At 36.0% G+C, this 12,999-nt stretch overlaps 1 protein-coding gene across 8 annotated transcripts in view; it reads right to left on the bottom strand.

Moving 5' to 3' along the window:
* The window catches only part of DOCK9 (dedicator of cytokinesis 9), a 111,298-nt gene that overhangs the window by 78,401 nt on the left and 19,898 nt on the right, over positions 1-12,999 (bottom strand). The window contains exon 1 of one of the 8 annotated variants that reach the window (XM_077781496.1): positions 3,779-4,081. The exons of 5 other annotated variants lie outside the window; for them this stretch is intronic. In XM_077781496.1, the coding sequence (XP_077637622.1) occupies positions 3,779-3,892 (114 nt within the window). In that variant the 5' untranslated portion in view covers positions 3,893-4,081. Of the gene's footprint in view, positions 1-3,778; positions 4,082-12,999 lie in introns of those variants that run through there. 2 more of the 8 variants (XM_021530275.3, XM_031504302.2) reach the window with 2 other exon arrangements.

Raw genomic sequence — 12,999 nt, forward strand, 5'->3', positions numbered from 1 at the left:
TGGGTTTCTCCTAAATGTTACTCATTTCTTTCTGAGTCATTTGTCAGATTCAAAAGGAAGAGGATGTTTTATCAGTTTGGACCAGATATGAAAAAAGAAAACAATAAACAACACACTGGTACTGGCATTTAGCCAGATATAAAACAGCAAAAGGAAGCAAAAGGAAAATTCTCTCTCAGGCTCTTCTATACTTAAAAAAAAATTGGTCTATTATTTCATGTAATATAAAAGAAAGTATGATGGGTAGTTACATAATTGTTAAATATGATTTATGGACCAGCAGACACAGATAAACTCAGCCCAGCTAAAACTGCAACATCAAATTTATAGGCACTAAAAGTCAGTCTTTACAAGGCTTAACTTTTCCTATTAATCTGCAGCCAACAACATTTTCATTTCTGTAATCTAGGAAAATGCTAAGAGCATAGGCGCTCATGGCTGGTCTCAAGCCAGCCAATGCTATATTTTTGAAAGATAAAAGAGCAAATTTTCTGCCGTACCACTTTGGGTTTTTCCTGAGTATTATAAGCATGGAAACTTATCAGAAATAGAAAATATTTCAAAACAGCAGTCATGACACCCACACAGCAAACATTTTAATCTGTCAGAATACAGTATATATATTTGGACAAGCAGTGTCAAAATTCATCAGATAAACTAAATTTTAAGCTAAGAGTTCAGTGATTACCTACATTACACATTACAGGAAAAAAAAAACCCACAGGACATGTTTTTCTTGCATGCTTAAATTGGGACAATTGTTATTGTCCAATTCCCTTCTCAGAAAACAATAGATGGTAAGGCTAAGCATACTGAATATTATTAGCCTCCTGCTACAAAACATGATTAATCTTATAAAAACATGTTTGGCTTATACACCTGCAAATTAACAAGTCCCCATAAGCAGTAAAATGGAGCTACAGGCACTAGCAGGAAGTAGCATATAAATAGATTAATAGGTACTATGTATTCCTTAATAGTGGCCTAAGGAAAGCCACTGTGGACATACAGTAAAATTATTTCAAACTAAACATGGGTAACAGCTCCATATATCTTACTGTCCCATAATAAACTTAAAATAAACTGCCCAGCTTGAGGTTTTAAAAATTAATTCAAGAAATTACTTGTATCCTGGAGCTTACTTTTTAACTGTTACACTTTATACTGCTAGCAAGTTTCCAAGTGGAAAGATGACCTCCAAAAGATCCAACTTCCCAGAAAAATCATCTGTTTTGATAAGCAGTTACGACTTGACTATCAAAATGCAGCTGGACAGCAGGCATGCTCATCCAGTAACTTCTACAATAGCCAGCACAACAGCAGCTCATCCCAAGCAGGGTTTTGAGGCACCACCTGGAAAATCTAAATGCTTTTTCCAGCGGCTCTTGTTGCTTGTTAACCTCAAGAGCAAAGTTATGACACAATGTAATTCAAATCACAGGGACACAAAAGAGCACACATACTGACATGCTGGCACTGAAAGCAGCAGATGACTCTGTGAACCCACCCACCTATTCAGGAAAAGTTACTTCAGGCCCAGCACTCAATCAAATAACATTTCAATAACACATGGGATGCTTCCAGTTATAGATACCCAGTTCCCTCAATATTCCAACAGACTCTCATGAACTACATTAAAAAAAAAACTAAATGAATATGACAAAAATTAATATGACAAAAAACCCTGTTACTTCCTGACAGCTGAGTCTATCTCATCTTTATAAAGAATACCTAAATTGAATGCTAGGCAAATCACATCATATTTGCACAAAAGGAATACATCCACATTTGAAAAAATATTTTAGACAATAGTAAATGAGAAGTATAACTAGAGTAAACCAAAAGCCTACTGTTTTATACACTTTTGAGGATTGCTATCTAATGTAATTCCCAGGTTTTTAACCCAGAAAACAAGAAATTCTGCTGTTTAGATTTTGTTACAGTAACTAGCAACTTTGTCAGTCTCAGCTATTACCTCAGGGTGCACCTGCACCAATGACAGGGTACCTACCTTCATTGTGCCAGTAAAAATTTACTGCAACATCACAGTGAAATAAAAATGGACCCAAATGTCAATGTCAAATTAAACATATCACCCTACTTTTTGCTTTGTGCCTGGCAGCACACTTGCTGCAAGTTACTTGCACCACTTCATCTAGCCTTCCCCAATAACTAGATAAAAGGGCTCTACAATTATGCTATATATATATACTTGTATGTATAAAAACAGATTAGGAACAAAATAGTAACTGAAATGACAGTGAAGACATTTTTAATGTGACCTATGCAAAACCTAAATGTTCTTACTTTTAAATATTGACATTTGTGTTGAATGTATGCACTTTATCCAAAAATGAAAATATGAGTGCAAACACTGGAGGTGTATTATTCCATGGACATTAAATTTAGCAGTATTTGAAAAATTATAAGTAGGTACTTAAATGGTGATAAGTAAACACTGTATTGTTTTATACTTTTTTCTTCTTAAATAAGTACATGTGCCTTGCTTATTAGCTGCAGTACTCCAAGTATCTGCAGAAACACTAATATCCTCTCTGAGTATTCATGGGGGAATAAAAACAATTCTAAATAAAGTTAAACATTCCAAAGGCAGGAAAGCACACAGAAGATTAGCTCATATTGTACTGATGAAAATCTGGACCAGAAATCAGAACACACCCATCCAAAAAAAACTCACATTCTACTAACAACTCTCTGAATAGAACAAAACCAAAAAAAACCCAGTGACAAGGAAAAGAAAGTTTGTCTTACTAGCACACATGTAAGCTTTCAGTTATATACAGTAACAATTTCCAAAAAGTTATAGATGAATATTACTAAATACAGATGGGCAAAATGTTTTAGTTCAATTCCTAAAGACATAGTGTGAAGCTCAAATAAGAGGGAGGGGGGACACTATAATTGGAGGATCACCCCACTAACTTCAACTACAGGCAGACAAATAAAGAGAGGACTATCAGCAACAGCAATTAAGCATGAAATAATACTAAATAAATTTGAAATGTTAGTAAGAACTATTGAAGTACTTTTTTCTACTGATATGTAAGTACTAGTTCACTAATTCTCTTCTGAAGAGAGTTAGTGGATTCATTACAGCTCTTGTTCTCTATGTTCTCTTGCTATATTATTAAAGTTTCAGCAGAACTAAGTGTAGTGTTTCAGACAAAATAGTTCTTATTTGACTATTTCCCCCACATACAGAAAATTTCCCTTTTCCTTCACTGGAAACTATTTTAAAACTCTAAATTCCTCAATAATGTGCATTGGAAGAATTGAAAAATAAGTCCTTTAACAGACAGATACTTTAACAGACGTAGTCATTAATTATTTAGATAGTTCTTTGATCATTTAAGTAAAATTTAACTGTTACACACACACACTTTAGGAAGTTCAAAGATACATTAATTGGAAGATATACTAGGCAATTAAAAAATAGACATGCTAGAAAGACTTTTAAAGCATATGCAGTTTTCATTCTTGGTTCAAAGAGCTGTATAAACATGCTAGACAGAAGAGACTGAAAAGCAGTTAGTTTAAAAGCCAAATTCCAAAGTCACACTCAAAGAGAACGGAAGATCTGGTAAACTTAACAGCAAAAACCAATTAAAAAGATAGAGAATCATATCTAAATCTTAAATGCAAATTATTCACAAATAAGAATGCTTGAACTTCTCACCAGCAGCAGATGAAGTTTTTCATTGACAGAGAGAACTGGAATTATTAAAGGGAAGAGACAGCTTGTTTAAAGAATTCTTACCAGCATAACCACAGGATTCTCTGCTTGCACTTCAGAAGGACCTGCATCCCTGCCTTTCTGTGGGGATTCTATAGTAAGCTCTTTCTTAGGATTTCTGTTTGTTCTTGCCTGCATTCTTTCATTGAAAATACAGACAGCAGCAAAACTGGATGCTTTCTGGAATCAAAGTAATCGACATGCCAGTGATTCAGTGAAAACAAAAGCTTTTTCCCTGGCACAAGCAGCACAAAGTACAAACTAGTCTAACTTCTCAGCTGCAGTTTGCTAAATCTGTTATGGTGGGAATGCATGACAGACAAAGGCCAGCCCCTAAACATGCTGTATTCCTCTGGGGAAAAAAAAAAAAAGGTGGATCCATTTTAACGCCTTAAGGTTATGAGCCAAACACAAAAGAGAATGTGAATATCTAAAATTACTATGTAAAACAGGCTGAGTCTTTTACAGCATGTATAAAATCAAAGCTTCAATAATTCAAAAATATTTTTAGTGTAAGAATTAGTAATTTATTGACAACTCTGTCTTCCTTAGAATTATAAAACCCTAAGTATTGTGCTTTTTAAATTTTTTTGCATTAATGTCACTTACTCAGGTGCTACCAACAATCCACCAAGGACACTCTCCCTGAAGATACACTGCTCTTTTTTGGTGGTTGAGTGGGCATGACTTTTTATCTTAGTGCTAAATCCATATTAAAAGTTTCACTTAATACCAAATTGCCTTCACAGTAAAAAACTTACATACTCTACAAAGATACTAACTCAAAATAAAATACAAAAAACTTAACTCTTCAACTACCAGTATCCCTCTGCCTCTTTGCTCTCTTCAGCCAGTTAGCTCACTCCTGTATTACACATTATTTGTGCTCATTCCTTACTCCTCACAACCCTTCAACACTGTAGGTGTCCATGACTGATCAGCATCCAAAAACACAAAGAAGACAATGCAACAAAATCTTCAAACATTTTGAGATAAGACACTTGGGAGAACCCTCTGCAGCCATGAAGAAGAGCCAGCCATCACCTGCTGCCTTTGGCCAGTACAAAACCCTGCAGGGCGTCAGCCTTGTCTTGAGAACAGCTTGCAGAAGTGTCCCTTGGCCTCAGGCTACAACAGTGCTCAGTGGTTGCTCTCTTCATTCCAGTCCTTAATTACAACAAAAACTCAATCACAGAATCACAAGGTTGGAAGAGACCTTCAAGATCATTGAGTCCAACCCATGCCCTAACACCTCACCTAAACCATGGCACTGAGTGACACACCCAGTCTGTTTTTAAACACTTCCCGGGATGGTGACTCCACCACCTCCCCAGGCAGATGACAAGTCATGCTTCAACTTTGCTTTTTTAACCCAACCCACTCTCTTACCATACCACTACTTACAGCCACTGTTCAGCACATACATACAGTGGCAAAATAAGAAACAGCAATTTTATTGGAATAATTTCTGCGCAATTGCAAAGGAATTTTATACGCAACCCAGCTGACATTTTTGGAAATTTTTAAGATTTGACTATTCCAACATGCCACACACTGCTTTTAGCCAAGTTCTTCCTGGGGAAAAGAAAAAGTGAATGGTGATCAGCAGTTTCTTTAGGTTTTGAGAGAAATATTTTGATTTTCCCTTTGTTTCTTTTCAACACTAATGAGTTGCAACCTCCAAGTTCACAAACCTCAGTAGCTGTATTTACCAAGCAAAAATACATCTGAGAGAAAAGTCAACTCCCCAGAGAAACACATCCTTATTTTAGACTCTCTGTCTACCAAGGAACCAGACAGCTATGGAAACTAAGCCATCACCTTCATTCAATTCTCAGTTCTCTTGGGACAGTTATTTATCTCAGTTCAATATGCCTCACATCCTAAATTTAACTTGGCATTAAATTTTATCTATTCTCTAATAGAAGAGAAAGTGACCTTAAACTGCAGAAAGCAGATGAAATTATGGAGAAGCAGAACTATCCTACTTTATTGCTGGTATTTTTAAGAAGGCACAGGTTTCTTATTCTTCAGACCTAACATAAGACATTGACTTCCCTTTCTCTTCCTCTTCTCTCCACTCTCACACTTGCGTAACATAATTCTATCTCAGCCTGCACTCATGAAATTGAGTCTGAGCAAGTCTGAAATTGAGTCCACAATGCAACTACATTTCTAAAGAGTGGACTGAAAGAAATAATAACATTTTAGTGCAGACAATAATGATTATGTTTCTGACTTTTCCTCTAGGAAATGCAAGTTCAATCCATGTACTTTTTAAGCTGCCTCTCGTATACTGAGAAACCAGACTCCAGAAAACAGTAATTTATGAAGCTTCATTAAGAGTTAAGAAGGAAACCAGCAGTTTAGTCAAATTTACAAAACAGATCTTCCTGTGTAAAGCAAGGTACACAATAGTTCAAGAACATTTAGTTACACTTTTTATTTTGCACCAGCCCCCTTTGTTTTCAGAGAACGGAAGCACAGAACAGCTTAGACTAAATTACACCATTACTTGAGGATGCAGCTGCCAAACAGGAATTTGTTTCATTGAGATGGCCTGCAATTATACTTAACTGCAACCAGAAATGCACAACCTAATTATGCAAAAGGCATTTGTGAGTACTCATACTAATAAAGATTTAAAAATTTTATATATTGTAAGTAGTATTTCTTCTGCTTAATTTAACAAAGGATTTTTCTTCTAAATGGCAACATTACTTTACCCTGGTCAGGTACTTTGCCTGAATGCATCTGGATTACATTAATTCAGTATAAATGTGATTTTCTTTGCCTGCCATTCTTCCTATTCTTTTCAAAATGTGATGAGGCACAAAAAGAAAGCCAACAGGCTAAGATTTTTATAACATCAGTTTAAAGATATAGAAGCTATTTTTCCTTATGACTGACTCATGTAATTTCTAGCTTGCATTTCACTCAGATATACTGTTGGAAGAGGTTCTTTCATTTAACAAAAACAGAAGTGTGAGGCAGTACCTTTGGAACTGTATCCTGCATGAAATAGACATTAACTGCCAAATTTATGTGTTTTCCAACATTTATTTTCTGTTAAGGACTTAGTGATTACCTCAAGAACTTAATTAATTTAAAAATACTTAGGGGGGAAACAAACAAGCAAACACAGCAAAAATATCAAAGCAAAGCAAACCAAACAAACAAATCCCACGAGATATTGTTTATCCAGGCATCACACAGTCAAAATATTTAAGCTACTTTATTAGTGTATTGAAACAATTTACCAATAACACAGTAAAATTCAAAAAGTGAAAGATGAAAATCAGAACTTTACGACATGATGAAACTTTTATCATCTTGTTACATGACATGTAGTTTTAACCTCCTTAACTGCAGTTTTTAAAAAAGTAATAAAAAATAATACTCAATTTGTTGCATCAGTCAGTTAGTTACCTCAATAATGATCAACAGAAAATCCAGAAATATAGTGCACACACAAAAAATGGCACTGTACAAAAACTGCATTTCCAACATGGCTCTCAAAACTACAGGAAATTACTAGACCTATCTGCAAAATAACTCACATTATAATGGAAACAATGCAATTCATCTTTTTACAAACATTGTGGCTTGAAGGACTTCAAATGATACTGCCCTCCCACACTTGGCAGCCTGCCTTGCAGCTGTATTCAAGACTAACATTTCACAAGTCAGTGGAAGATTCAGTGTTGCAGCTATACCTATCTTAATGCTGCCAAGTTTCATAAGTGACCAACAGATAAGCGCTTCCCAGGAAGAACATATTCACAAGTTCAAGAAAAAGGCTGATAGCAGACGGAATGCAGCAATTCCCTGCCATCCACGCTACACTCAAATGAAACAGAAAAATTCACACAAAACTCAGGAAGACTCCTTCTATGGCAAACACTGCAAACACGTAATCTGCAGTTCCACCAATAAGAGAACATTCTCAATTGGAAACAAGGAAAATGTTTAAGACACAGATAGGAGTGTGCTACACATTATGCAACTTTTCATGTTCACTTTCTTTGGCAAAGCAAGAAATTAGCCTATTTCGTAACAGGGAGAACAACAACCGCTCTTTGTACAGGTATCTTTAAATCAGTATAAATGATACAATCTTAAATTTTGTATTGCAGGGAAAATTACTCTCTCTCAAAACACTATTTTTAGGGAGAGAGTTAAGTAGCCTGGATAGGACAGAGATGCCGAGATACTAAACAGAAGAGATCGCAATCATGAGTAGGTTGCATCAATACAAAAAAGTAACACCAATGTACAGGTCTGTACTACCACTCAAGAAGCTGCAATAAAAAACCCTTTCTTTCAGTAGCAGTATAAAATTAAAGGATTCTTCCAATGACCATCTCTATTGGATCCATAGTAATTCTGCACAATGCATTTTTTAAAAGTTTTATTTCACAGAATAAGAATTTGGCTAAAGTTGTCAACACAGACATGGCTTATCTCATTCTACAGTAGCTTAGTTTGGTCACTCTTACACTGTGACAAATAAAAACCAAAACAAGTGTAAAATTACAGCAACACTAAACAAAATATAGATTAATTTTTGTCCATGACACATATCTGCATACCATTATCTATGAAGTATCAACTTGTGACGTAATTAATTTTGTACCATCTTAGTAGGAATCTGTTTTCAGGCAAAACCAGACTTCCTTCAGGTTGCAGAGGAAAAAATAAAAGAAAAGAAATCAAACAAATAGGAGATGTCAAGATTTAAACTGCACTTCTGAATTAACTATGGTTCTGACATATGTCCTTACAGACAGGATTTACACAAGCAGACTGACTGTCAGAACAGTATTGCACTAAAGACGACTTTTTGCCTAACTGGACAGGACCTTATGACTATCAGAAACTAACAGGACAGAACAGACACACAAAAAGTGGATCAAACTCCCAAGTCTGAAGATCTCTCAAATGGAAGTAGCTCTGTGCCAAGCAAGCCTGAGGATGGGTGGTGGGGGAAGGGGAGGTGACTTCCCACTGTGCGGGAAGGTGCCTGGAGCTGTTCAAGGCCAGGTTCGATGGGGCTCCGAACAACCTGCTAGTGGAAGGTGTCCCTTCCAAACCAAAGGATTTCATGATCCTATGATTGACTTTAGTTGCATTTAATTTCACGACAAAATAGGGTACATACATCTATAGATGAATCAAATGAGCACTTCAGGCTAATCCTAAAGCAGGTGGATAGAAGTATTAATCGAGAAAGAGAAGCAGAGATGTGAACTCCTTTCTATACGCTCATGAAGTCTAGACTCCAGACTTCACCTGTGCAGCTGCACTTCCACCTGTGCAGCTTTTCCACCACAGAAGTCTTCTTCTTATTCCTTAAATCCATATAAAACTTTACAGGGACATTTCAGGAGGTTTCTTAATGAGGTTTCTAGGGTGGTTTGGGCTTTTTTTGGGTTTGGATTTTTTTTTCTGGTTGGTCAGTTTCAGGTTTGTTTTTTTTGTTTGTTTGTTTGATGGGGTTGTGCTGCTCTTTGTAGTTTTTTTAGCTCCACACTTTTGACTTCTTTCAGCACAAGGTACCCTTCTGTTACATTCAAAAGGAACATGTTTTACACCTGGATGTAAACTGGTGCCATATATTGGCGTTGGCTATCTTTCTGTGCTAGTCCAACACATATTTTCATGGATGAACAATCATTTACGCATGTAGACTTGACCAATTATCCTGATTTTATCCCCAGGCCTGAAGATTTTTTTCCTGAAGATAAAATGCTTAATCTTATCTTCTGCATGCCAGTGCACTGAGTGCTTGCCAACCTGCTTCTGATAGTCCTCTCATGCATCTTTCAAAGATGTGTATTTGATGTAGGTACTACGCACTTGGTGAATATGTGCTGCAATTTCCCCTGATGAGAGGGCAGAGGGATATGAGGAGATGGAGATTTGAGCATTCTTCCCAAAGGAATCTAATGAAAGGTCAAAACAAAAGAAGTCTACAGAAACCATCAGGAGATTTAGCCAAAACTACAAGTCAGCACATCAGACACCGGGTTTTTATTCAGCCAGAGCAGTAAGATGAAGGGAGATAAAAGAAGGGCTCTAATTCAAGTGACCCATGAAAAACCCCATGCCACAGTTAGATGCTGTACTCAGACATATCTGTTTCTTCCTCATTAAGAAGCCTAATGAAGCCTAATGCTCCCCTTGCTGATGAATAAAAGCTACTCATAATACAGTTATAAGTTGAAGCAAGTTATGAGAGTGTAACAACAAACTCATACAAATTGCCTGCACACCATTACAGAATTGCTGCATAAGCTTTTTGAGCATTTCCACTTAGTCAGCACAATTACTTCCTCACAACTCTCTTCTTTTTTATATTTCTACTTTATTTCTACTAAACCTTTCTACCCCATATAAACAAGTTGATATTAATTCTCAAATTCAGACAGCAAGAACACACATCAATATAAGCTGTCTAGTAAACGAAGGCTTTAAGGTTTATTTAAAACACAACACATTAAATTAAGAAGAACCTTTTTTAAAATTATACATATATAGTTTATTTTGAAATCAAAATATCTGCAACTTGAGTGTCTCCTCTGGAGCTATTTCCAGAATGATGTAGCTCACTGGTGTCATCAGTCAATCTTCCCACATGCCCAGACTTTGGTGTATCTTAAGAGATGTCACAGTTTATTAATAAACCAAATGACTCATGAGCAGCACAGGAAAAGCGGACACCAAAAAACTCAGGAACACCTAATGATGATGCTGCTGTCAAGTAAACTGGTGACACAGACTAAGACACTGCAGCTATTAAATGCAGCAGGTCCTGTTTCCAGCCAACACCTAAATGTACCCTATTAAAAGCTGTACATGTACTATTTCAAAATGCCTCATATTTCTTTCCAGAAATTGTGTAAGGGCAATTTAAGTAACAGATATTTTCAACATCAGACATAATAAATTTAAAGACTACTTAAAATTATTAGGCCTCGTCTTGCACAAGCTACAGCTATCATACTACCTTAAGTACTTGTACTAAACTATGTGATTCTGAAGCTTAATGAAAGAAATGGCAGCACTGGATAGGCAAACAGAGCAGAAAGCATTTCAAACATGGAAAAAATGAGTTATTTTCTGCAATTTTCAGACAAACATGTAAAAAAAAGTTAATGTCCTTCAGCGTAGTCTGTCTCACCTCAATTGTCTAACTCTTCCACAGGTGCTGGTAGCCCACTCATCCCAGCTTCTTCCATCACTGAATACTTCAAGGAGCTTGTTAGCAAGCCTCAAACTTTCTAAATTTTGCTAGTTCTGTTATCATCATATCATTTACTCCTGCTCATTTTCCACCTTTATCAACCACCCAAAAGAGCTGTTTAAGACCTAACTTGTACATTAACATTTGACTTTGAGATGTTTGCTTATACAGTGATAACAAAAATACCCCAAAACCCAAACAAAAAAAGAATTTGAATATAAAAAGAAATGACATGCACTATTGTTCTGAAAATGATTTTTTTTTAAATCACAGAAAATTGAGACAAATTAAGTAAAGCAAATAAGCATTCAAGCTAGTATTCTGAAACTATATCCTTCAACTTACTACAAAATTAAGCACATTAAAATGTTTTCTCAACACTTGCCAAAAATAAATATGCCCAAGATGGGCATGGGGAAAATAAAATTTCATTAATTTTGGCACTACTTTTAACAGCATCTCAAACAAAATTTATAATCCTTTATTAAAATAAAGATCCTTTTCCATGTGGACCTAAAGACACAACGAGACCCCATGTTCTAGCAATACAAAGTGATAGGTTAGAAATACTCCTGAAGCTAAGCTATACCATTTTCATTGCAAGTTTGAATGACATGAGATGAACAGAAATAAACTGTACTCCTGAGAAGACATTCTCACATAGGCTTCATTTTATCTTTTCCTTCAAGCAATCAAAAGAGCAGGCCCTCTTAAGAGAAAACTGTAACTAGATTTTACTAGACTTTAGATTTAACCCCCTGACATCTGGGTTGAAGGGTAAATAAGAAAAACATATGCTATATCAACTGCCTCTGAGTCCTCACTTTCTTCTCAGAGGAGGTAATTTTTTCTTCAAATGGAGCTACTTCCTGGGAGTTTCCTTTTCACAAAAAATTTTCAGGTTTTCAACATCGATTTTACAAGAGGATCAATTTGTTGTTAAATGAAAGGAGTCCCTGAAATTCACTGGTGTTTTGACAATAGCTCTGTATCAGGAGATATTTGATCCAAAGTGGCTAAACAGACGTGATAGAAGGTACAGCCAAATAGGCTAAGCTAAGACATTGCAGCTCAGATATGTTACAGCACAGACAAAGAGGTGAAACCACACACCCACTTGCATCTGTTGCAACAATCACCAAAATAAAAACAACACCAGCAAGTGACACTGCTTTTGGTGTCACTCTTGGTCTTAGCCATACCGATTCTCTTCAAAGATGAGATTCCTGGAGCCCTCACCTAGCTACATGCACAGCTTCTTGATGAGGAGCAACACAATTTCTCCCTCTGAAAGGCACCACTTTGGAAGGGAAACAACTCAACAAGCTAGTTTTCATAGCAAACTCTACAGATGTAATTTAAGAGATATAAGACTTATATACTTCGAGGAGTTCCATAAAATCACTTGTCATGTTTGCATGTCAGGATTGCAGTATCTTTCCCCTTCTTCCCATTCTTCAGAGAATCCCACTTCCCAATCTTCAGGGCTAAATCTGTAACAACTGCTACCCAGCCTCAGACAACACCTAAGAAAGCAATAACCAGTGCCAGCTCTGATTATCAAAAGCATGACCTTTAAATAAAATCCTGTTTTTTTCTTGTAAAACTCTGACTTTTATTCTTCTGAACTACACTGGTCCATTACAATGAACAGGAAGTCATTTGTACTCCTTGATTCTACACACTCCTCCACACTAACATACAGGTGTTTTTCCCAGACAAATATCTTAATCCACTACTTTTAGTTAAACCAAGCTAACAAAGCCATACATGACAATTTAAAAAAAAAAAAATCATTATTTTAAAGCATCTAGACATTTTGGAGTTGGAAAAAAATCCAACCCCTTAAGAGACAAATGGAGAATTTCAGTTGTAAATTGCAGATTAAGCATATTTTGTGCTTAATCTTTCCAGTTTATACCAATTCTGCAGGACTAAATGAAAGAAAAATGATTGCTGAAACAGTACCATGTGAAACAAAGAAATATATACAAAAAAA

The sequence above is a fragment of the Lonchura striata genome, chromosome 2, assembly GCF_046129695.1.
Source record: "Lonchura striata isolate bLonStr1 chromosome 2, bLonStr1.mat, whole genome shotgun sequence".
Lineage (NCBI taxonomy): Eukaryota > Metazoa > Chordata > Aves > Passeriformes > Estrildidae > Lonchura > Lonchura striata.